At 43.6% G+C, this 26,039-nt stretch overlaps 2 protein-coding genes across 6 annotated transcripts in view; one reads left to right on the top strand and one right to left on the bottom strand.

The window, feature by feature from the left end:
• Positions 1–2,236: 2,236 nt before the first annotated feature.
• Positions 2,237–15,802, top strand: GM2A (GM2 ganglioside activator). The gene is made up of 4 exons (XM_038534984.1): positions 2,237–2,599; positions 7,766–7,927; positions 13,573–13,755; positions 14,119–15,802. Exons 1-4 carry the CDS (start codon positions 2,510–2,512, stop codon positions 14,272–14,274), a joined length of 591 nt encoding a protein of 196 aa, XP_038390912.1. The 5' UTR covers positions 2,237–2,509; the 3' UTR covers positions 14,275–15,802.
• SLC36A3 (solute carrier family 36 member 3) overlaps positions 4,255–26,039 on the bottom strand; it is a 47,952-nt gene continuing 26,167 nt past the window's right edge. For 2 of the 5 annotated variants that reach the window (XM_038534981.1, XM_038534979.1), the window contains 2 exons: positions 25,740–25,920; positions 4,256–4,446 (listed from right to left, as the gene is read on the bottom strand). In XM_038534981.1, coding sequence (XP_038390909.1) covers positions 4,326–4,446; positions 25,740–25,920 — 302 coding nt within the window. In that variant the 3' untranslated portion in view covers positions 4,256–4,325. Of the gene's footprint in view, positions 4,447–12,829; positions 12,858–25,739; positions 25,921–26,039 lie in introns of those variants that run through there. The other 3 variants (XM_038534983.1, XM_038534982.1, XM_038534980.1) reach the window with 3 other exon arrangements.

The following is a 26,039-nucleotide window of genomic DNA, read 5'->3' as shown; positions in this document are numbered from 1 at the left end:
TTCTGCCCATTTTTAATTGGATTATTTGTTTTCAGGGTGTTTAAGTTCTTTATATATTTTGGATATTAACCTTTATCAGATATGTCTTTTGCAAATATCTTCTCACATTCCGTAGGTTGCCTTTTAGTTTTGCTGAGCATTTCCTTTGCTGTGCAGAAGCTTTTTATTTTGATGAAGTCCCAATAGTTTATTTTTTTGCTTTTGTTTTCCTTGCCTCAGGAGACATATCTAGAAAAGTTGTGATGGTTGGTGTCAAAGAGGTTGCTGCTGTGTTCCCCTCTAGGATTTTGATCGTTTCCTCTCTCACATTTAGGTCTTTAATCCATTTTGAATTTCTTTTTGTGTATGGTGTAAGAAAGTGGTCCAGTTTCATTCTTCTGCATGCTGTGGTCCAATTTTCTCAACACCATTTGTTGAAGATACTGTCTTCTTCCCATTGGGTATTCTTTTCTGTTTTGTTGAAGATTAATAAACCATATAGTTGTGGGCTCATTTCTGGGTTTTTTATTCTGTTCTTTTGATTTGTGTGTCTATTTTTTTTTTTTTTTTGCCAGTACCATACTACCTTCATAATAGAGGTTGAAATCTGGAATCATGCCTCCAGTTTTGCTTTTTCTTCTCAAGATTGCCTTGGCTATTCAGGGTGTTTGTGATTCCATAGAAATGTTAGGATTGTTTGGTATAGCTCTGTGAAAAATGCTAACCAACAGGTGTTGGCAAGGATATGGAGAAAGGGGAACCCCCCTTACACTATTAGGAATTCAAACTGGTGTGGCCACTCTGGAAGATGGTATGGAAGTTCCTCAAAAAGTTAAAAATAGAACTACGCTATGATCCTGCAATTACACTACTAGGTATTTACCCAAAGACTACAAAAATACTAATTCAAAGGGATACATGTACCCCAATATTTATAGCAGCATTATCTACAATAGCTGAATTATGGAAACAGCTCAAGTGTCCATTGACTGATGAATGAAGATGTGGTATATATACACAATAGAATATTACTTAGCCATGAAAAAGAATGAAATCTTGCCATTTGCAATGATATAGACAGAGCTAGAGTACATTATGCTAAGCAAAATGAGTCAGTTAGGGAAAGACAAATACCATATGATTTCACTCATATGTGGAATTTAAGAAACAAAACAAACTAACAAAGGGAGGAAAATGAGAAAGAGAGGCAAACCAAGAAAAAGACTCTTAACTTTAGAGAACAAACTGAGGGTTAGCAGAGAGGGTGCATGGGGTGAAATAGGTGATGGGGATTAAGGAGAGTGCTTGCTGTGCTGAGCACTGGGTGACGTATGAAAGTGTTGAATCACTATATTGCACACCTGAAAGTAATATTACACTGTATTTTATTAATATTAAACTGAAATTTAAGTAAAAACTTAAAGCATATTAAAAGATTGGATAAAGTCTGGCAACGTACCAATGCCAGTTTCCTCGTTTTTATAAGAATACCCTGATCTTTTTTAAAACTTAAAATCAATTAGTTAACATGTAGTGTATTATTAGTTTCAGAGGTAGAGTTTAGTGATTCATCAGTTGCATACACCATCCAGGTGACTTTTCTGTAAATCTAAAATTAATTACAAAATTAAAAAAAAATATTTTAAAAAAGCTGATTAGGTAAGTTTTAAATTCTACTTATGTATTCATTTATTCAACAAAGGTTGATTGCTCATTATGGGTCAGGTCCATGTTAGTGACCAAAACTCATAGTCCCACCCCTTGCAGGGTTTACAATCTAGTGGTGATTTGGCAGGAATAATATCCCTATTGCTTTTTTAAAAAGCAAAACTTAAAAGCATTATAGCTTAACAAAATCTTGGCTGATGGGCTACATAAGCAGATGGGCTATATATCCTTGCTCTATCACTTCCCAGCTCTGTGACCTTGGCAAAGCTAAACCCCACGGTGTATGTATGTCTTCCTCAGTGCTAAGATGGGGCAAAAAGATTTCTCATAGGCGTTTAACGTGCTTAGCATGCATTAAAGCACTTGCTCTCGGTTATTACAATTGTGATTATAATTATTGAAAAAACACAGTGATTCGGAACACGGATACAGGAAAACGTAATATGGACAGGGAGCATGACATTCGGTCAAAGAATGCACGCGGGTTTCAAAACAAAAAGGCTTTTCCGCAGCTAAGGTCACTGCGTCGGTTTAGCAACTGCAGTTCTGGCTCCGCCCCCCGGCCCGGCCCCGCCCCCGTCGTCCCCCCGCTCCGCAGTCTCCCGCCCGAAGGAGGGGCTGCACGGCGGTGCCTGGAGGCGGGGGCTGGAGGAGGAACCTCCGCTGGGGGTTTGTCGGGAGAGACCTACCCAACCGCAGGCCCCGCAATCTCTGGTCCCCCCACTGGGCGGGGCAAACCTGGAAGCGGCGGCGCTCGGTTTTGCATAGCAATGCCCAGCTTTGCATAACCAACGAAGGCTAGCATTTAAGGGCGCCGCCGCCGCCACAGACCTAGTAACCCTGCACGGACCCGCTCTTTACAATGGCCTCCCAGGTGGATGCTGTGCTCCTGATCGTCTTGGGCTTGCTTCTCGCCGGCCCTGCGGACCCTTCACGCGTCCACCAGAGAAGGGTGAGTGTGCCCCCCACTCCCGCCCGCCCTCGCTCCTTTCGGGGCTGCTTCCAGCTCGCCGGTCCGGTTGGGGTGGGATTATGGGGGTGGCTACTCTGCTTTCTAGAATTCCTTCTCCTCTGCAGAGCCTCCCAAAGTCACTATCTGTGGGACTCCGAGTGGGTCCTTTTCTCTCTTGAGTCTCGGTTAACCCATCTGTATAGTGAACGTGGGCTATTAGGCCTTGTTCTGCTCCACTTTTAGGGAAGGTTCATCTCCCTTAGGTCTCTACCCTCTTGCTCTCTTTCGGAATATCGAACATCCGAGTGAAATTTGGCAGAACTGCAAGGCTAAGGAACTGCTCTCAGGCCCAGAGACTCAGCCTTGTTTACCTGCCCCCGCCTTCCACCTCCCATAAAAAGGCCTGGCACTCATCCCTTCCCCTTCTGTCTTCTCTGTGGCTCAGCTTGTCGTGACAAGCGTGGGTTTGAGAGGCAGGTAGGCCCAGACCTGTTCTTCTGGTGACAGAGATCCAGCCCTGTGACCCACTGCTTCTGATTACAGGCCACGGAAGAGTCTTCACTTTTCACTCACCCCATGCTCCAGACCCTTGGGAAGGGGAAGTTTGCCTTTCTGAGACCTGGAGAAGCCTAGTTGCATTTGTCTCTTTGCTGCATAGCTGTGGGCAAGACACAGATGGTCTCCTCATCTGTAAAATGGACATGATGATACCAGCCTGCCTTTCTCAGATGGGTGTGGGTGAAGGGAAATGCTTTCATGGTTGGAAAGGGGCTAAAGTAACAGGTAAAGTGATACAAGCCGGTAGACTCGGCCTCACCCTGCCCCCGGGGGCCAAGGGGTCTATTTTATTTTTCCTGTTGAATGAAAGCATAAGGACCTCTTGGCCTAGAGGCCAAGACGAGAAGGACTCCCAGTGTGTCCCTGAGTATAGGTTGAGAATGTTTCTCTTGGCTCCAGGGCTGACCGCTATGAGGTGGAGTCGAGCTAGACCTCGGACTTGGCCTGCATCCCCAGTCTCTCCTATGTCTTGACCATGGATGCCATCCCAGACCAGAGGGTTTTAGATCAGCACTTTTGGAAAGGCCCTGAGACATCATAGAGTTCACCCACCTTGCTCAGGCCGGTAGAGAATAGGTGCCACCTGTGATGTACAGCAAAAGGCACTTTCAGTTTTCTCTGGGCTCATGTGATTCAGAGTCTGGTGCCTGAGACCAGGAGCCAGATAAGGGCAGTGGGGTGATGGTAACAACTTAAGCATCTGGAAACTTGTTTTATTTCCTCTTCTCGTGTTAACCACTCTTGTGTTGCTGGGCTATGACCGGCATCAGACAGCGGGGAGAATGTCTAATCCCGTGCAGGCATACGGTAGGTGCTTAATAGACTCTGTGACACTGTATAATGACTGTCATTTATTGTGTACATACTCTGTGCTATGTGTTGAGTTGTGTGCTTTTTTTTTTTTTTCTAATAAGCTTTTTTGGGGGAATAATTTTAGATTTACAGACAAGTTGCAGAGATAACACAGAGTTCTCTCATAAACTCCCCACCCAGTTTCCCCGATGTTAACAGCTCGTATTACCATTGTGCATTTGCCCAAACTGAGAAACTAGCATTGGTTCATCAGCATTACCTAAAACTCTAGACTTTATTGGATTTCACCAGTTTTCCCATGAATGTCCTCTTTGTGTTCCAGGATCCAGTCCAAGGTAGCACAGTGCATCTGTCATCAGGCCACCCCAGTCTCCTCTGGTCTGTGACAGGTTCTCAGTCTTGTGTTTTCATGGTTTGCCAGGCTTGAGGCGTGGCGACTGTACTTTCTGTGCATACTTCTCATTTTCCCAGCAGCCCTGTGAGAAGATATAATTATGTCCATCTAATAGATGAGGAAACAACCTCAAGAGGGTAACTTTGTCCAGGGCCTCAGCTCGTGTGAGTGGCTGAGGTATGATTGGAACCCGGGTCTGTGATATGATATATACCTGTATTTTTGCCTCCAGAGCTGTGCATTTTCCCTCTGCCCTCTGTTGCCTCTTCCCACGTGTTGGCCTATCCTGGGGATGGCAAATACAGTAGTCTCTCCCTTGTCTGTGGTTTTGCCTTCTGTGGTCTGTAAGCCCAGTGAGTCGCAGGCTGGAAGCAGATGATGCCCCTTCTGACTTCATCAGATGTTTAATAGTAGCCCTAATGCTATATCACAATGCCTGCATCACCCACCTCCCCTCATCTCATCACACAGGCACTTTCTCGTCTCACATCATCACGAGAAGAAGGGTGAGTGCCGTACAGTAAGATATTTTGAGAGGGAGAGAGACCACACTTACATAACTTTTGTTACAGTGTGGTGTTAATGATCGTTCTGTTTTCTATTAGTTATGGTTGTTAATCTCTTACTGTGCCAAATTTATAAATTAAACTTCATCATAGGTATGTATAAAAAAAAAGCATGCATAGAAGAAAATCCATAGAATATATAGGGTTTAGTACTATGTGTGGTTTCAGGCATCCACTGGGGATCTGGGAACGTATCATGCACAGGTCAGAGGAGCTCCTGTGCCAGGTCTGGCCCTTAGTGGGCATTGCTAATCCTCTGTGCCTCCTCTTCCAGACGAGGCTGGACCCAGCTGCAGAAATCTTTGCCAGAGCGGCTTCTAGTCAGGCATGGGGGAAAACTCTGTTGTTCTGCCTCCCTCAGGGGCTGAAGGAAAAGGTAGCTTAGAAGAAGGGAGGGAATTCTTCATCTCCAACAGGACGCTCGGGACACCTGCCCCAGCCTGGAATCAGCCCTCGATGTGAAGCAGGGTGCCTCAGAATCTGTGAAAACAGCCCCAGAAAATGGCTAGTCCTCCTACCTGCCTTCCAGCCCAACTCTTAAGTCCAGGCATTCTTTCATTTGACAATGGCCTCCTAACTGGTCTCCCCCTTCCAGACTTGTTCCTCTCCAGTCCATTCTCAACCATGAACCAGAGCGTGGCACTCTCTTGCAATGGGGTTCTGTTGCACTTACAGTAAATCCAGGGTCCCAGTTTTGACCTACGAGGTCGTACATTAAATGACCTTGCCTCCCCTCCAGCCTCATCTGGGTCAGTCATCTGCTACATGTAGCCCAATAGCCTTCTTATAGTGCCCAGCCAGGCCAGCGAAACTTCCTACCACAGGGCCTTTGCCCATGTAGTCTCTGCCTGGATAGAACAATCTTTCTCTCTCTACTTACATGGCCGACTTCTCATCCTGCAGGGGTCCAGCTTAAGTATCATTCCCTTACTACCCTGTTTAAGTAAGTCCTTTGTTCCTCTCAACATTACCTCTGTTCATTTCTTTTCCGGTGCTCTGAAATCATGGTGGGTAACATTTATTGGCTTTAGACTCTAAGCTCCTCAAGGCAGGGCAAGAACATTTCTAATTGTTTACCACTATGAACACAAACCTAGTCCAGGGCCCGTGATCATTGCTCCATAAATATTTGTGGGATGAATACTGAAGGAAACATTTATCGGCACCTACCCTGTGTAAGGGGCTGTGGGGCACGCAGGCATGAATCAGACCCTGTCCTGTTCTTCTTACTCATGTCATTACATTTCATTCCAAGGGACAGAAACTCATTCCAAGGAGCTCAACTAAAGGGAAGTTTACTCCAGGTATACAAGGAATCTCTTGGAACTAATGGCAGGAAGTGGAGGCTGGGCCATAAAAATGGCTTTCATTCAGTGAGCCAGCTCATGCTTTGGGCCTGGCATTGTTAAGAGCTTACATGCACGCTCTCATCTTCACATCCCTAAGAGGAAAGTATAAAGCCTCCACTTAAAAGATGTGGAAATTGGAGCGCCAAAGGGGAACTGGCCTATAGAATCATGTGATGCTGTGGCTGAGCCAGGCCTGTTGACTCAAGGTCTGATTTACCCTATATCTCACTCCAGAGTCCTGCCTTTCACTGCTAACCCCATATTGCCTATTTGGACAGGGGTGGGGTTGGGGAGGGGACACTTCTGTTCTCTCTTCCAGAGACCAGCAGAGCCCTTAGTTCTTGTCTCTTCCCAAACTTTGGCTTGGTCGTGGGTCACAGGTCTAGGTGCTCTGACCTTATCCCAAGTATTATGACCCAATGACGGCAGAAAGCCTTCTAAGTGATTTGTGCCTCAACCTCCATTTCCCAGAGGCAAAGAGAATCTGCCAGCCTCGCTTGGGTTAGAAGTTTCCTTTCAGCCCAGTTGGCTGTGTTGACGACGGGGTCAGTTGGAGGTGTGGGGCTGGCAGGTATTCCTTCTAAGATGGGATGCACATAGTGGGAATGCCTAAAGTGTTTCTTAGGTGGCCTTCAGGGGGCTGGGAAAGGTGCAGGTGGGTGGGCAGAGTCTGCACGGTGTAGGAAGTGTTAAAGATCATAGACGAGTAGGCAGGTTCTGTGGGAGTGGGGAGTCAGCGGTCTTGTGTAGCCAGACAAGATGGTGAAATCTAGAGACCTCTAGGGGATGTTGAAGAAGAAGAGAAAGTGGCTCAGCAAAGGGGAGGATGGTGATTCAGATGGGACAGGGTATGGGCAATGGGATAGGAGGCAGGAAGCACTGGTTAGGATTGGGGAAGCTTGTTCACTAGGATTCATCGACAAGCGCCCCACTGGGTGTTTCTCTCCGTGTGTCCTATTCCCTCCCGAGCTGATTGCATACTCCTTGAGGGTAGGGGTTTCCCACTGTGTTAGTTTCCAATTATTCCTGGCCCTGGATTGGGCATGGGGTGTGACATGAATAAGATCTGGGTATGAGGCTGCAAAGGTGAACCCTCCAGGAACTTCCCTCTTAGGAGATGCCAGGGCTGGCTGGAGAGGGGTGGAGGGGTGGGGGGCTGAGAGTGGAGGTCAGAGAAGGCACCAACCAAGGGTGGATGTGGTTGTTCACCGGTTTTGAAGCTCAAGATCTGACATCTTGTGCTTTCTAGTTTACAGCACACTTTGGGGAGATTATATTTTTTTGAGTTTTCTGGTATAGTACTACCTTGGAGATGGGTACCAAGGTGTTATCCTGGGCTAACAGATACAGAAGTGCAGATAAAAGCTCAAGGAGGGGAAGTGCCTCGCCCACTGTCACACCATCCATAGCCTGTTCTGTTGATGCTTCTGCCCTGTGAGCGTTCCTTTTGTCAACATTTCTTTTCTTTCTGTCTGATTTTCTTCAGCCACCCAAGTCCGGGAGCTTTTTCTGGAACAACTGCGATAGGGCGAAGGACCCTGTGTTGTTCAGAAGCCTGTCTCTGCTACCTGACCCTGTTCTCTTTCCTGGGAACATGACTTTCGGCTTCGAGGTCCGGACCAGTGTCCCCCTCAACGATCCTCAGAAGGTGAGCCTGGAAGTGGGCAGGGTTGTGGAGGTGCTGGAGGGAAGTGGCATGGGCCAGCTGGCGGGGCCCCTTAGGGATGTATGCTCAGGTGACCGTGAGTAATTCTGCAATCCTGGAATCACAGAGCAGCAAAGGATGTGTGAATTCTACTCCAGTTGGGCAATTTTGTTTTGATGCTGTTGTGAATTATAAAACAGGGATGTCACTTAGTGATATGTAGTCACTTTAGAAATTACAAATTCTCAAAAAGTGGGGGAGATACATCCCCTGAAATCTCAACTACCCAGTGATAAGGGGTAGGCACTTTAAACATTTGGTAGGCTAGGATTTGGAGCTGTCCCTCATACAATCACATATAACATGCATATTAATTTTGAGTGGATATGTATGAAAATAAGAAGCAGTGTACCTTGTAAACGTGTCCTGCAATGTGCCTCCTCATGAGGTAGTCACTGCTATTTACATAATCGTCAGAATATTTTCTACATTTGTAAATATATGTACATTTGCGTTGTAAATATATGTACATTTACAATAGTGGATTTTTATGGCATGTGCTATTAAACTTGCTTTTTTGGGGGTGCATGGGTGGCTCAGTTGGTTGGGCATCTGCCTTTGGCTCGGGTTGTGATCCTGGGTCCTGGGGTCGGGCCCTGCGTTGGGCTCTCCACTCAGTGGGCAGTCTGCTTCTCCTTCTGCCCCTCCCCACTGCTCTTACTCACTCTCTCTCAAATAAATAAAATCTTAAAAAAATAAACTTGCTTTTTTTTTTTTTTTTTTAGCATCATACTGTAGGTTCTATACCTCTTTCTGTGGCATTTGGCATCAGTTTACCTAACTCTTCTTAATGGCAGAAATATTCGGTTGTAGATCTGTCCTGGTGTACTTAACAAATCTATTGTCAGACATTTAATTTGTTTCTAGGGCAGTTTTTGGTTTGTTTGTTTGGCTTTGTTTATTTTTTGGCTGTTATAAACACCTTTGCCAACATTATCCTTGTCATGTATCTTTTTGTACTTTTCTGATTATCTAGACAGAGACTTTATTTTATTTATTTATTATTTAATTATTTATTTATTTTTAGGCACAGATTTTTTTAGGTCTTTAGGTACATATTGCCAAAGTGCCTCCAGATATTTGAACTCCATATATCCTCTCCCAACAGATGGCCAGCAACAGATTTGCCTTTTTTCACAGATTTGATTCTGAGCATTTTCTAATAATGTTTTCCACTATTTTATGTCATCCCTAGTGAGGTTCGATGTCTTTTCATTAATTTGGTTGCCTTTTTTTTTTAAGTATTTTATTTATTTATTCATGAGAGACACACAGAGAGAGGCAGAGACATAGGCAGGGAAAGAAGCAGGCTTCTTGTGGGGACCCTGTTGTGGGGTTCCATCCTGAGATTCTGGGATCAGGCCCTGAAATGAAGGCAGATGCTTAGCCACTGAGCCACCCAGTCATCCCAATTTTGTTGCTTTTGTATTTACTTTGGGATTAGCCAGTTTGATCATGTCTGTTGCCTCTTATGGGAGTGGCTGTTTACATGCTTTTCTACAGAACAATAGAGGCTTTTCATATATCTATTGTAACACCATACATTGTAGTCCCTCTCACTACTTTCAACTGCTTTCTTTATAACATTTTTAAAAAGATTTTATTTATTTATCTATGGGAGACACACAGAGAGAGAGACAGAAACATAGGCAGAGGGAGAAGCAGGCTTCCTGCAGGGAGCCTGATGCAGGACTTGATCCCAGGACCCCAGGATCACGACATGAGCCGAAGGCAGATGCTCAACCACTGAGCCACCCAGATGCCCCACAACATATTCTTATATGCCCTTCAGCTTGCCCAGGTGCAGATCTATTCTGGCACCAGTTTTGTTCTGATTCTTTAAAAGGCTTCTGATGTGGAATGTGTCCTGGTAACTACTCTTCCCCCTGGCTGAATCACAGCCTCTACCTTCTAGGTTGCTTGTGGACATAACTGGGCTGATAACATGCAGTGTGCTTTTTTACATAACCTGACACGCAAGACCTGCTCGCTACATGTTAACTCTTGTTAATAGTTCAATTAGTGTCAGTCTGTTCCTGTGGCCCCTCTGACTTGGACAGAAGCCCGGGATGTGTGGACAGCTCTTGGGCCCTGCCTTCCTCTGTACCTCCCTCCAAGTCTTCTCCAGGCTAGATCATTACATTTCCTTTAGCTATACTTCAAGCGATAATCTACCAGGGTCACACAAATGCCATTTCCGTGCTCTTTCTGCTGAGTCTGGAGTGTTGGGCTCTATGGCAGGTGCCATCATGCTTGTTCTGCTGTCACTGTTGTGCAGAATGCTGGCATTTCTGTGATGCTTCACTTTTGATTGGTGAACTCTTTCTGCCCCTGGCCTGCTTTTCTTGGTTTTTTCGAAGGCCATTAAGATGGACCCCCACCCCTTTCCTGATACTTTATGACCTGTCATACTTAAGTTTGGGCCATTGTACTTTATAAAAACTGTGCTTGGATTGCCTCTGCTCCTTCCCTTGCTCTTAACATTTCTCTTGTATATTTTCAGTTTAGTTCTTTTCACTTTTCAGGTAATATGCATATTAGCTATCAAATGAAAGCCCCTGAACACTTGTGTAGGAGAAAAGGTGATGAGCCTCGTTTTACAGATCAGGGGTGCTGAGGCTCATAGAAGGGTGCAGCTTGCCCAGGTCGCGTAGTTACTAGCACATTCAAGGCTGGGTGTCCTTATGCTGTTACCTGTTCTTGAACTTTTTCAGGCACGAAGGTGGACTTAGTGCTTGGTGTGTCTGTAGGAGAGTGCTCCAGAACTTTCCCTTGCTCAGCAGAGATCCCCTAGAGACAGCCCCTTATGAGCCTGGAGGCCTCAATGTCTTCCATCTCTTTTTCCTGAGGCCCAGAGAGGAGAGTGAGGGATCCAGGCCCACACAGCTTGCAAACAGGAGAGCCAACTCATCCTCTCTTCCGCTGACCATGCTGAAGTGGAATTTTTTTAATCAGAGTCTCATCTCAGACCTGGATGAATTTAGCCCCTGCTGCAATGTTTAGAAGCTGGATGCCCCAGATTCCATGAGCCATGGGCAAGACTGGGGCCACCCAGGAGCTCCCCTTTCCTCTTTTGACTTGCTTTATAGGATTCAGCTTAATTTATAACTCCCTCCTGTGGGCCCTCTCTCAAGTTCCAGTCTCTGAGACCCTTGTTTTCTCATCCTCAGGAATCATAAATCGCTTTTTTATTTGGCATATACACTAATTTTGGGCTTTTAGATGTGGCTTTCAGGCCTGATAGTTTGACCTATTTTCCCCCCGAGAATCATGTACCTACAGTACTCAGTTTATAACTGCCTCCTTCCGTTGCATCAGGTGGCTCCCCTTCAGCTGCTCCCCATGTATCTTTATTTAGAGCTTCTGTGTGCCTATCTGTGTGGGAGAGGCCAAGATAAAGACTTTCTTTTCAACCCATAAGAAATTTTCACTCTTAGGTTGTCAGGACTGGTAGGCCTCTTTGAGATCATGAGATCCAAATATTCCATTGTCAGGATGGAGGGGTGGAGACCTGAGGACTTGCTCACAGGCCCTGGCAGGTGCAGGGATCCAGCCCTGATTATTGGTCAGAGCTTCTGTCTGTCTGGTTGTCGAGACAGGTCCCATGACAGAAGTTTATTTAAATCAAGCTACCTAATTTGCAAGGAAGTCTTGGACTAGAGAGATTGATGGTATCTTATTATTCAGCCTTGCTTGCTTTCCTGAGCCATAGGAGGAGGCAGATTGATAACAGGGGCTGGGAACTGAGCCATGCAATCCCCAAGTGGAAGGCATGGCACTGCCTCAAAAGTACCTATTGCCTTATGTTCCATGCACTCCTACTGAGTACCTCCGGTGCTGTCTTTGGCCTGGGTAGGCAAGGCATGGCTCCTTCTGGTGGATACAGCCCCATAGGCTTCTAGCCTGATAGGAGGACCCCAGCCAGGACTTGGCCCTCACTGGTCCCCCCATCTGGGCGTTTCTGTTCAGGGCATAACTGACTTAACCATTTTCATTGGGATACTGGAGAAACAAGGGGTACTGGCTGAGGGAGAAGGTAGGATAGGTAGTCCTGCAGGAGTTAATGTTTGGATTTCAGGCACTGTGCTAAGCATTTTACAGGCATTGTCTCACTCGATGGGATCTTATGAGAGAGGTTGGCACTCTAAAATATCCTGCTTTTGGAGACAAGGGAATGGAAACTGAGCAAAGTAGCTCAATGCAATGGCACAATACTAGGAAGTGGCAGGGATAGCTTTCCAGTCCAGGCCTTCTGGCTCTCCCAGGCAAAGGGGCTGGAGCAGGCTTGGCAGGAGAGCACAGAGGCAGACTGGCAGGGGACCATGTGTGAGTGGGGGTGCGGGATACTGTGTGTGTCAGCAGAGCGCCATGAGTTCAGCGAAGAAAGCAATTTGAATCTATCTGCTCAGGATCCAGAGTACACTGATGCCTCCCTTCCTCTTGAGCCTGGATCCTGACATCTAGGGCTGTTGGAAGACTGAGTCCACAAGCTGGGGAGCCAGCCCAAGCCCAGCAGACTCTAGGGGAATAAGTGCCCATCCAGGATTTGTCTCTTAAAGACAAAAGTCCTAAATCAAGTGAGCCTGGAGGCTGGGAAACATGACATTGCTAGGATTTCAGAACTGAAAGGGACCCTAAAATTGTGGTTTCCTGCCATAACACCCACAAGAAATCAGATGTTCGAGTGAGCTAACCTCCCCCTTCCCTTTCCTTACTGTTTTCCCTTAATACATTTGGCAGGGGGCAGGGGTTGCTGGTGGGGCACAAACACGGTCAAGAGAGAGAGCTCACTTAGTGAATGCCTGGCACACAGCAGGCACAGCTGGGACTGTCTGCTTTGAAGTCCTGGCCTCTTCCGGCTCAGCTGCAACCTCTAGAACAGGAGTAGAATCATGTCAGCATGGAGGTGTGAAGCACATCATCGATCTTCTCATCCAGCTTCTTCTGAGTATGGGGTCCTTCGGTGGCTTCCCCAACTCAGTCTGGAGAGCCTGCCACTTCTTGGGGGGTATTTCTTTTATATCCTAGCTATGATTGTGACGAAGATCTTCCTTTATATCAATCCCAAAGTGAGCTCCCTATAAATTCCTACTGTTTTAAATTCTTTTACAGCTCTACAGAGAAAATTTACCCAAGGATAGAAAAGAGGTTTCTACTCCAATCGGCTGGCAATTGTTGCCTGAGGTCCTACACAGGAAAGGGCTCTTGAAGCCAAGATGGGGCTGAGAAGGAAAGTCTAGCAAGTGGTGCCAGTTAGCAGTTACATGACAAGTGCATTTCAGCTCCAGTGTTAGCTTCAACCTATGGTAGTGATTACCTAAAGAATTTTAAGACTATGGTTCAGTGGGGGGGGGGGGGGGGGGGGGGCGGGGAGCGGAATATCACAACAATCATTAATTATCTGCCATAGGTACCGGGAAGGATAACACTGGGACATGTGCCACATGGTCACTTCTGGATCAGAATATCTCCAAGACCCCATCGATCAAAAATTCCGTGATCAAAATAAAATGCTGATCTTTTAAAAATGTAGAGGAGTTGGTATGTTTGCCTTGGAGCTTATACTGTTTCAAACTCTTTCTCCCTAGGTGGAAATAATTGTGGAGAAGGAATTGGCTGGTTTCTGGGTCAAAGTCCCATGTGTGGAAGAACTTGGTAGCTGCACCTATGAAGACATCTGCCAAGTACTTGACACTTTTATTCCCCCTGGACAGCCCTGCCCGGAGCCTCTGCACACCTATGGGCTTCCCTGCCACTGTCCCATCAAGGCAGTAAGTACATAGGAAAGGAGAGCATTCTTTCTGTGGCTGGAGTAAACACATGGGACTTGGAAGGAAGGGTTCTTGCATTCTCTTCCCACAGATCTGGATGTCTATGGGTGATCTATCCTGAAATGCTTATATTTCGGGGGCTTTGGTTGATCCATCTGTGGGTTGGGAGACTTAAACCGCAGTATGACCTCCAGTGCCGGTTAGCTCTAACATTCCATGCTCTGTAGTGCTATGACTATCCCCAGTCTCATGTGGCTCTCAGGGTAGTGGCAGAAAGGGCAGTTCATGGCCCTTTTGGGAGAGTTCCATGAGAGTCCCCTCGGTAGGCTTCCACTGACCTGTGATCCACTGGTTTTCCTGCAGGGCATCTACTCGCTGCCTCGGACTGAATTCATCCTGCCCAACATGGAGCTGCCCTCCTGGCTCAGTTTTGGGCACTACCGCATCCAGGGCATCCTCAGCAGCGGTGGGAAGCGTCTGGGCTGTGTCAGGATCTCTGCCTCTCTGATGGGCAAATAATGTGGCACCAGCAATAGCAGAAAGAAGGGGCCTGAGAAAGGTATCCCTCTTCTTCTGTCTTGCATTTGCTGAGGTCAAATCCTGACTCTCTGTACCCCTTCAAGCCCTTTCTGCAATGATGCCACTTCCCTCACTGAGAATCATTTTGTGCCACCTGCATGGCATGGGTGGGCAGCCCTGACCTAGGGGTGCGGCTTGGCAGCTCTGATAGCCCACAGCAGCTGCCAGGCTGGCCGCTTCATTTCCCTCCTTGACTCTATAACTTTCTCTCTAAGAGCTTAATTCATTTTCTAAACAATCAAGGAATGGGACCAATGTATTTTGTGATCTTGAGTTCAGACCAACCCAGTTGTAGTTTTCAGAAGTTACCTTTGTAATTTTCTTTAGAAAAATTTTTTTGGGTCACTGACTTAAAAGCAGAATGGAAGTATTAATAACACTTTTTGCTTTACTTTTGTCCCCCTTATGAGGAAGGGGCTGAAGTAGTTCACCTCAGTCTATTCCTCCATTAACTTCTGTGATTAATTCAGTATTCTTTTCTAGTTTTGCCCAGCAAACAGTGGAGCATAGTGTATCCGGGGGAGGCAGGGCACGTGGTGGAGCTTCACTGGGAGAGGTATTTAAGAATGCCCTATGTGTTTAAGAAAGTTTACAGACTAGGTGCCTGCAGGGCCAAACACGAGGACCTAAATGAGTGAGGATGATGACAAGGAGCATACTGTTTCCAGGCATGTCTTCCTACCCACCCCCCGCCTTTTATAGCAGCAGATATGCATTGTTACAAGGCAGCTGATGTCCAGGCTTGAGCTTGGGAATATTGTCAGGGATGATGGGGCCTGGGCTGAGTTAGAAAGGGTGCATTCAGCCCATAGGGGCAGCTGTGGTAGAGCCGTGGCCAGTTGGTGCCACATGAGAATGCCGTAGGCCCAGTATTGCCAAATAGTCTCAAATTTTTTTCCCTTGGAGAAGCCAGAAGTCCAGACTTTTATATGAAATCTTATAGTTTTTAAATATTGGCAACAGATGATTTTTTTAAAACACTGTGCAGGCCAAAAGGGCAAAACCGACATGTCAGTAGGGGAAATCTGGCCCACTGTGGCCAGTTTGCATCCTCTGATGTAAGAACATGCATTCCTTGTCCTTTCAGTCTTGAGACAACTCCTCCAGGGTTGTTTGTCCCTCTGCAGGGCCGGATCCATAGGGTCTGACCCACAGAGCAGGCTCTTGCAGGGCTAGGGACGGGGGAGGCAGCCTCTCAGAGCTGTCGGTGGCAGGGATCATGAGGCTGCCTGCCCCAGCCTTGCAGCATTGTCAGGCTGAATGGGGCAAATGCGGAAGAGTTGGAACCCACCAGCAGCTGCTCTGTGGAGCAAAGATCCAACGAAGAGAGATGGACTCACCTCGGGTTCCTGGGTTCGCCCATCGTCCCATCCTCCATGACAACCTACTGACCCCTGGATTACCCCCAGCTCCTGGGATCATTTGAAGCTTGGAATGGCAATAAACCTTTTTAACTTGCTGAGAATTCCTCCTTTGTCTTGACTGCACATTTGTCCATCGTCGAGTTTTTAGGAGCTTATTTGGGGTGGGCTGTTCCTGCTGGTAGGGTTTCCTCTGGAGGCACAGATGAGCCGAAGTGATTCCAGGGACTGTCTCTTCTGTTTCTGCCTTGTGAGCTGCTTGTTCTCCCTGCTTCAATCTGTCTCGTCACCATCCAAGATCCTTGGCTTGTTTTTATTTTTTTGCTTTCCTATTGCTCTGTGACCACTCCAGCCTATTCCCCTTTTGGTTTTTTAGGCCTTGTTCTCACAGTTGTTCTCAGTTCATATCCTAGAATGGAATCTCATTAGCTTGGTTAATCTTTCCATGTCCTGCCAAGCTCTTGGGTCAAATGCTTCCCTGGGTCTCAGTGGGGAGGGTGTGAAAAATCTCAAATCACAGGCAAAATAGACTTTTTTAAGCAATGGTACTGAGCCAACTGGAAAAAGTTGAAAATAGATTCATACTTCACACCAAATGCAGAATAAACTCCAAATAGATCCAGGGTCTAAATATCAATGAAACCATACAACTACTAAAAGAAAACATAGATGCAAAATCCACAAGAAATAAAAGATTGGTACATTTGACTACATTAAAAAAAAAGTCGCTTTTTACGAAATACCATGAAGTCGAAAGACTGTGAGAGGGACGCCTGGGTGGCTCAGTGGTTGAGCGTCTGCCTTCAACTCAGGATGTGATCCCAGAGTCCTGGGATCAAGTCCTGCCTCGGGTTCCCCTCAGGGAATCTGCTTCACCCTTTGCCTATGTCTCTGCTTCTCTCTGTGTCTCTCATGAATAAATAAAATCTTCGATTAAAAAAAAACAAACAAAACCAAGAAGACTCGAAGAAAACATTTTCAGCACATATCATAGACCAAGTGTTAATATTTCTACTATATAAAGAATGAAACATCCAAGGGACTAAAAACCTGATAGAAAAATTGAGGAGACGTGAATAGACAACTCTCCTCTCACACATACACACTAAGTTGTAAAAATAGGCCTTAAACATGAAACCTGCAGACTTACCTATGATTAGAGAAATGTCTGTCAAAACAATAGAACATCACCTCTCAGACTGGTGCACAATGGAGATAGAACCACACTGCTAGTCTAGGCTGTAGGGAACAGGCATGCCTACACAGCTGGTGGGGATGCAAAGTGGTACAATCCTTGACAGGAATTTGTTAGCACCTAACCAGACTTCAAAAGTGCTTATTCTTTGATCCAACATTCCACCGCTGGGAATCTCCTCTGAAGATACACCTCCCACCATACAAAAATACACCTGCATGTGACTTTTCATGGCAGCATTGTGATTGCAAATACTAAAAATGTAAACATCTCTAAGAAAGTGACTGAATAAGCCACAATATGTTCACACTGAATCCTACTTGGCCATAAAAAAGAATGAGGGAGATCTTTGAATCGATATTGAGTGATTTCCAGGATATGCTGTTCAGTGCAAAGGCAAAGTGCAATGTGCAATGTGCTACTTTTCATGTAAGAAGGAAGATGTGGGTATAAATAAATATACATTCATGTGCTCATTTGTAAAGATGAGCCAGCATTAATGAGATTAGTTGTTTGCAGAGGGTAGGTAGGGATATTTTTTTTATAAATTTATTTTTTATTGGTGTTCAATTTGTCAACATATAGAATAACACTCAGCGCTCATCCCATCAAGCGCCCCCCTCAGTGCCCGTCACCCAGTCACTCCCACCCCCCGCCCACCTCCCCTTCTACCACCCCTAGTTCGTTTCCCAGAGTTAGGAGTCTCTCATGTTCTGTCTCTCTTTCTGATATTTCCTGCTCATTTTTTCTCCTTTCCCCTTTATTCCCTTTCACTATTTTTTATATTCCCCAAATGAATGAGACCATATAATGTTTGTCCTTCTCCGATTGACTTATTTCACTCAGCATAATACCCTCCAGTTCCATCCACATTGAAGCAAATGGTGGGTATTTATCGTTTCTAATGGCTGAGTAATATTCCATTGTATACATAAACCACATCTCCTTTATGTTAGGTAGGGATATTGTGGAAAGAAGGGAAAATCATAACAGGGTATAAAGGATGAAGGAAGCAGGAGACTTCTGAGTGTATCTTTTCGTGTAACTGGCACTCTTAGAACTATAATAATGGTCCTCATACCTAAAACATGATTAAAATCAGTCAGGTGATGAGGAGAAACAACATGGAATACAAATGATAACAAACGAATTATATTTCAAATGAAGAATGCAACTGCATTGAAGGAGGTAAGAAAGATAACTGAAGTTACAGTATTTCGATGGGATACAATAAAGCTAAAGTACAAAGGATCTGCACACAAATATTGGATTCTACTCAGTCAATTTGTTTTTCACAGGAGTAGGGGTTAGCAATTGAAAATATGTCTATTAGGATTGAAAAAATAAATATATTGTGGATAATGAAAGCATGGGGGCATACTGTAAGGACACAGGAAACAACTTGAAGGAGCTCTCAATGGCCAAATCTTGGATATTTTGAGCAATACTATAAATAATGACAGTAATGTGTTCTAATCCATTGAATAAAAAAAAATCCATTAGTCCATACACAACAGAATCCCAGTTAAATGTAGAAGGAATGTTGGAAAGAGAAAAAAAAATCACCATTAGGCAAATATCATTGTAATAATTGCTGCAGACAGGAGACACCTATGGATGCTAAAATTGTTAGGTCAAAGTATAATGAAAAACAGGATTTTGTAGGGCGCCTGAGTGGGTTGGTCAGTTAAGTGATTGACTCTTGATTTCCACTCAGGTCGTGATCTCAGGGTTGTGAGATGGAGCCCAGTATTGGGCTCCATGCTGGACGTGGAGCCTGCTTAGGATTCTCTTTCTCCCTCTCCCTCTGCCCCTTCCCTCCCCACTTGTGCTAGCACTCTCTCTCTCTCTAAAGAACAAAACAAGATTTTGCAAGGTTTCAAGGTATTTCCCTTACAAGATACCAACTGCAAAGGGGAAAGTAGTCACTTTTTAGTGAGGAAAACTGGCAGGCACCACCTTAACCATGTATATCATTAAGTTAACATCACTAGTAATAAGACATTGACACCATGTATCTCCCAATATGATGCATCGATAAAGCACAATGAGACCTCTGTGGCATTGTCAAAAATGGATTAACCTCCAAGATGAGGAAAGATTAGAAAAACCCAAATTGAAAGACACTGCAAAATAAATGGCCAGTATTCTTCAAAAGTACGGGGCCATGAACAAGACTGGCCATGGCCAAAACTGAAGGGTGCCTGGGTGGCTCAATCGGTTGGGCATCTGTCTTCAGCTGGGGTTGTGATCCCAGGGTCCTGGGATCGAGTCCCATGTGGGGCTCCCTGCTCAGCAGGTAGACGGCTTCTCTTTCTGCCCTTCTCCCTCCCCTAAATAAGTAAATAAGTAAATAAAATAAAATAAATAGGAAAGACTAAGGAACATTCACAGATTAGAGAGAATAAAGATACTGTGAGCTCTTGAACTGGATGCTGGATTAGAAAAAGGCCCAAAAACAGGATTTCACCAGTTAATTACTTTGGCTTTGATTGTTGTATTAGGGTAAGATGTTAACATTAAGTGAAAGCTAGGTGAAAGGTATATTGGAAACTCTGTATTATTTTTGCCACCTTAAAGATTTTTCAAAAATAAAGTTTAAAAAATATGTTGCTGACATCTCCATTTTGAGGGAAAAAAAGAGTTTGAGCTATCTCTCATGTAACTTCAGTGCAGGAAGAGAGACAAACATGCAAATAAACACCACAATTGTGATGTGTTACAAAGTAGAAGTTACTGGGGACTGCAGTGTCTGGGTCAGTATAGTACGAAGTCAGAGAAGGTTTTCTTGAGGAAGCGATGGCTGACATCTGAGAAATGAGGACTTGAGTAGGGGAAGAGAGGAATAGTGTATGTGGAAGCTCTGAAGCAAAGAGGAACATGGTGCTTTCAGGGAACTGGACAAGGACCGTTAAAACTGGAAGGAAAGGTGCTGCTGGTGCACGAAGCAGCTGGAGAGTTCAGGAGGGATCAGATCACCCAGGGCCTTTCGACTGGGTCCCAGTTTTTACCAAAGCAGCACAGACATCAGAGAATTTATCCTAGAAGATCAGTTCGGGTCCTATTAGTGATCTTCAGAGTGCTGATTGTAATCAGATAGTGTGCGTGTTCGGTCACACGGTGCTGCATGTTCCTTGTCTGGGAACTTACCTCCCTGACTTGTAAGTCCAGCTTCTGAAATTGGAGTCCTCCTGATGAACTTCCCTTTCAAGAGTCGTATCGCCTCAATTTCACTTTCAAGTGGTATTTGCCATACCAGACAGTTCTGGCCCATCACCCATTTTTGATCTTTGAACTCAGGTACTCGTTTGAGAGGCTCCTGTGTAGGTTTGAGTCAGCCTGGACACTGTTTGCCAATAGCAAATCTTGTCTATCCTTAGGAATTTGCCTTTCAGTTTCATTGCCAGGGGCACTGTGACTTATAAACCATTGCACTGTGTCACTAATGTCCACTTGGGGCCAACTCTGAATGCCTCCATTTCACTTGGGTGACTTCTGCTGCCCACCCGCCCATGCAAGGCTTGTGTTGCTTTAGCAGTGAGTTCTGTAGCAACCCCAGTTCTCTCATCATTCCTCATTTTGATGGGCTTGCCTGCTGAAGATCCAAATTAAGCGTCTCCCTAAAATGATTCTGCAGATCATTCCACTTTATGCCCCAAATGTGGTCCAGCTCTATCATTTTAAGACTGATCACATTTATCCAGCAGAGAACTGCAACAGGAGATATTTCTGAAGGTCCTGAGGTAGGGGAAGGAATCCCTCTCCATCCTCGATATCCCCTAAAATATCTCTATTCCAGCTACCAGGTCCCAGTTTTTGCCAAAGAAGCACGTAGCAGTAGAGAATTCAGCTTACATTGTTGCATCAGGAATGAGCAGTTTGGGTCCTATCAGTGATCTTCAAAGGCCAGGCTGCGATCAGATAGTGTGTGTTGCACCAGTCACATGGTGCCTGACGTTTAATGTCTGGTAGCTTACCTCTCTAATCTGATTTTGCATTGCTTTATTTTGCATGCAAACCTTAGTGCCAGGGTTGGCTATCCACTATCTATAGATTGTTCAATGCTATGAGAAGCAGACATTCTTGCATTCCTCTTTCCAAAGGTTCTTTTGCAACCCAGGGTCTATTAACTTTATGGATTTTGTGATTGTTCCTGAAATTGCACATACAGTTTAGCATGCATGCATTTACATGAATTTTATGAAGGGGGATCTATAGCTTCCCTTAGAATCTCAACAAGGTGTATGACTCCCCCCGCCAAAGTCATAAACCACTGTCTTAACTTGCTCTATATTCTATAGGAAAGCTTCCATATATATCAAAGCCTCACTTTCTCCATGCTTGTAGCTTTCTTATCTAGGGATGGGATGCTCCCCTCTGCCTCCCCTCTCTTTCATAGTTATTTCACATCTCCTCCAAGAGCTAGTTAGTTGCTGGACATCTGACTATTGGTAAATGGATGATGATGTGCTGAGGATGAGAAGTCAGCTAACTCCAGTTGGGATTCCTGGGATTCCATAGCATCAGTCATGTCATAGAAGGGGAGGTTGAAAAGTGACATTACCTGTAAGTATTCATTACACTGTACATTTATGCTTTATGTACTTTCTCATATGGGTTAAAGATAAAATTTTTATTTTTAAAATTGTGTTTCTGTTATAGTGAAACAAATCATTAAATTTCCCCCTCACACACACACACAAATTTTCCCCTCACATGAAGTTTCTTTAGTTATAAAATCAACGTTACTGCTAAAAACACAATAACACAGGCAGAAAAAAAAAAAACATAAAATTTCATTTCTAACTCAACCAACTTGTGAAAATTCCTATAACATTTTATGTTCTGTATACCCTTCAAAATTGCTTGAGTATATGCAAATGACTTCTTTTTTAAAAAGAACCTAAATGGAATCATGCTTCACATTTTGTTTTTTAACAACTGTATTGAGGCATAGTTAATATTACACGGTGTATACCTAAAGTACATAATTGGTAAGTTTTAAAATATATATACACGCCTGGGAAGCCACCCTCACAATCAAAATTATGAACACATTCTCCATCAAGCCCAAAAGTTTCCTCATGCCCCTTTGTAATGCCTCCCACTCACTCACCCACTCCTTCACCTTTCAACAATCTTTCTGTCCCTACAGAACGTGTTGCATTTTCTACTATGGTAAAGCTACCATGAACATTTATGTATAAGTCTTTTGTAGGTATATGTTTCCTTTTCTTTTATGGGAGCTGGAGTTCCTCTACATATTTGCCAACATTAGTGATGTCAATCTTTTAAATGTTAGCTATATGGTGGGATCTCATTATGGCTTTTATTTGGGTTTCTCTAATTATTAATGGTGTTGAACATATTCTCATATGCTTATTCACCATCCATATATCTTCTTTGGTAATGGGTTATTCAAACCTTTGCTTATTTTAAAAAAAAAAAGGATGTTTTCTTATCACTGGGTTTTAAGAGTTCTTCATGTATTCTGGGTATGAGAGTTTCAATACACATAACTTTGCAAAGATTTTTCTCTCAGACTGTGGCTTTTCCTTCCATCCTCTCAACAGTGTCTTTTGAAGAGTAAGAGTTTTAATTTTGATGAAGCTTACTGCACTGAATTGTTCTTTTATGGATTGTGCTTTTGGTATTGTATCTAAGAAAATCTTTGCTTAACCCAAGGTCACAACATTTTTTCCCCTATGATTTCTCCTAAAAATTTTATAGTTTCAGGTTTTATACTGAGGCCTAAGATTTATAGGTCTATTTTGAGTTGATTAATATATGCAATGTAAAGTATGGAACCTAGGTCCCTTTTTTGGGCATATTGATATCCAATTTGTGTAGCTCCATTTCTTGAAAAGGCAATCCTTTTCCAACTACTTTGCCTCTGAACCTTTGTCAAAAATCAGTTGCCCACATACGGAGAGAGTTTATTCTGGGTGCTATTCTGGTCTATTCATCTACTTGTCTGTCTTGGCACCAACACCATGCAGTTTTGGTTACTATTGCTTTGTTATAAATCTTGAAATCAGACAGTGTTAGCCCCCCACCTTTGTTCTGCTTTTTCATAGATATTTTGGCTCTTCTAGGTCCTTTACATTTTCATATGAATTTTAGAACCAGTTGGTCAATTTATACAAAAAACAAAACAAAAGCCTGCTGAATGTGGTAAAAACTGATATCTTAACCACAAAGAGTCTTCTGAGTCATAAAGAAGGTTTATGTCTCTATTTATTTAGGTATTAATTTCTTTTACCAAAATATAATAGTGCCTGCAAAATAATATTAGTGCCCGCCTTCGGTCCAGGGAATGATCCCAAAGTTCCGGGATTGACTCCCACTTCAGGCTCCCTGCATGGAGCTTGCTTCTCCCTCTGCCTATGGCTCTGCCTCTCTCTCTCTGTGTCTCTCATGAATAAATAAATAAAATCTTAAAAAATATTATAGTCTTCATGAATATTATATATTATAGTCTTTAACAGGTGTTTCATGTCTTTCATCAGATTTATTCCCCCATTATTTCATCTTTTTTGATGCAATTATAATTGGAATTTCTGACTGTTCTCAGCTAGTACAGAGAAATACAGTTGGATTTTGTATATTGACTCTGTGTCCTCAAGCTTTGTAAACCAATTTGTAGTAGCTTTTTCTTAGATTCTGTTGGATTTTTCTATATTTGTATAATGACATCTTCATAAAGACAGTTCTTTCTTCCTTTCTGATCTGGATGCCATATATTTCTTTTTCTTGACCTATGTCATTGTTTAGATATCCGGCACAATATCAGATAGAAGTGGTGAGAGTAGACGTCTCTGATTTGCTTCTGATCTTTCGTACAGGGAAAGAAAGCACTGAGTTTTTTTCCATCCAGCATGACATTAGTTGTAGGTTTTCATTGACACTTTGTACTGGTTGTGAAAGTTTCCTTCTATTCCTAGTTGCTGGGAGTGGGAGTTTGTTTTTTGTTTTTTTTTTTTAAGAGTTATTTATTCATGAGACACAGAGAGAGAGAGAGGCAGAGACACAGGCAGAAGGAGAAGCAGGCTCCATGCAAGGAGCCCAACATGGGACTCGATCTTGGGTCTCCAGGATCATGCCCTGGACTGAAGGCAGCGCTAAACCACTGAGCCACCCGGGCTGCCCAGTCACTAGGAGTTTTATGTTAGGAATAGATGTTGGATTTTGCCAAATGCTTTTCTGTGTCTATTGAGATGATTATTTTTTCTATTTCAGTTTATCAATAATGGTGAATGAACTACACTGATTTCAAATATTAAACCAACCCTATATTCCTAGAATAAATCCCATTCTGCCATAATACATTACCCTTTTAATATACTGTTGAATTTGATTTGCTAATTTTTTTTTTACAATTTTTGCATGTATGTCCATGAAAGATTTTGATCTATAGCTTTATTTTCTCATAACGTCTTTGTCTACTTTAGGTTCACATAATGTTCTTAATAAACCAGCTTTACCTACTGATCAATCACAAATATATTTGCATATCAATGGGTGCATTTTTGCCATAGGTGGGGGGCATATACCATTTTATTTTGGAAGAGTCATAATTTAACCTAATGTGTCTATTAGGTTAAAAGTTAGGTGTTTCCAACTTTTTAATATTATAAAAATATAAGCTCTCCTTTTACATAAATTTTTGCAAACACAAAGTATTCTTAGGATAAATTCCCAGGATTAGTGGGTCAGAGGGCCACATATTTTAAAACTTATGTATTATAGAATTGTCCCTCAGAAAAGCTATAACAATGTATATTCCCATCTGCAAAATACAAGATTATCTGTTTTTCAAAACCCTTCCCAAAACTAGGTATAATTTTTTTTAAAGTAGGTCAGTAGTCCTTGCACATGATGAAATCCTTCTCTCTCACACAAATTGCATAGACTCTTTGGCCTAAATAGCTCTAAGTGGCCTTAAAATTTCAGAGGGAGAAAAGAGAAGGAGAGAAAGAGGTAATGTCTTTCTAGGTAGGAAATCACCATAATGACAGATTGCTAAGAAATATGTTTGTATCCCTTACTCTACTTCCAGTAGGTCCATATCTTCAGGGCAATAGTATGGCTTGCTAGATGGCAATCACTTTGATTTTCACACATGTGGTTGAAGGACAAATTAACCTATTTTTTCACTTACAGAATGTTAGATCTAGATGAACCCTTAACAACTGATTCGTCTAGTCCTGCATTTCATAGATGGGACAGAGAGAAGGAAGAACTTGCCCAAGATCCCATAGGACATTAGTGGCAGAGCCAAATGGTCGGATAAAATTACTACTAAGTTCTTTGTTCCATCTGTGATTCTCCCACTTAGAAGAATATCCAAATAGAACACTGCCCTTTCCCCAACACACACTTCCCTAAATCTTATGCTTTAAGGGAAGCAACTGCAGAATAGAGAAAACAATTGCTTTTGCATTTACATTTGTGCTTGGTCTGTTTCCAGGGATTCCATGGGCGAATGGCAGTCCTCTTCCCAGTAAATGAGGGAGATGATACAAATAATTGAATGTGGTTTCGGTTCATAGGTGCAAAAGACCTCTGAAGACATCCAAAACCAAAAAAGGCATAGCCTGAGAGATATGAGTACTGACTTGTGTCATGTACATTTTTCTTGGAAAGATAAAGAAGTCGCTAATTAATATAGAAATGTTGGGATTTGATGAATGTATATAACATCCACAATGGAAGTCAAGTTGGGGATGGGAGGGAGAGCTACTAGGATAAAAATAGATAATTATGCATAGACACCTGTGGAGTTGGCTATGGAATGGTTGATGGGTTGGATCAACTCATAGAGGGCTTGGTATGTTCCAAATACACACCCTAAAAGGCCCAGGATGCTGATCATGATGTCTTTTGCAATGGTGACACAGCTCATGTCTTCAGGATAAAAGGTGATGAGCTCCAGGAGGGGCGGGATGATGAGGGCCAGGGCACTGCTGCTCACTGAGCCCACAAAGGAGATGACCAGGTCCAGGCGGGGGATGAGGATGGCTGAGACACCTGCAGAAATAGAAGAAATTTAGAATCATTGATGGTTCCTGCAAGAAGGAAGCTCAGAAACAAACTATTTCTTTGGAGCCTTATAATCCCATAGATGCCTGACAGACTATTTTGGAAAG

The sequence above is a fragment of the Canis lupus genome, chromosome 4 (genome assembly GCF_011100685.1).
Source record: "Canis lupus familiaris isolate Mischka breed German Shepherd chromosome 4, alternate assembly UU_Cfam_GSD_1.0, whole genome shotgun sequence".
NCBI classification, from domain to species: domain Eukaryota; kingdom Metazoa; phylum Chordata; class Mammalia; order Carnivora; family Canidae; genus Canis; species Canis lupus.
The sequence above is the reverse complement of the archived record's forward strand: the minus strand, read 5'-3'. Positions and strand labels throughout refer to the sequence as shown.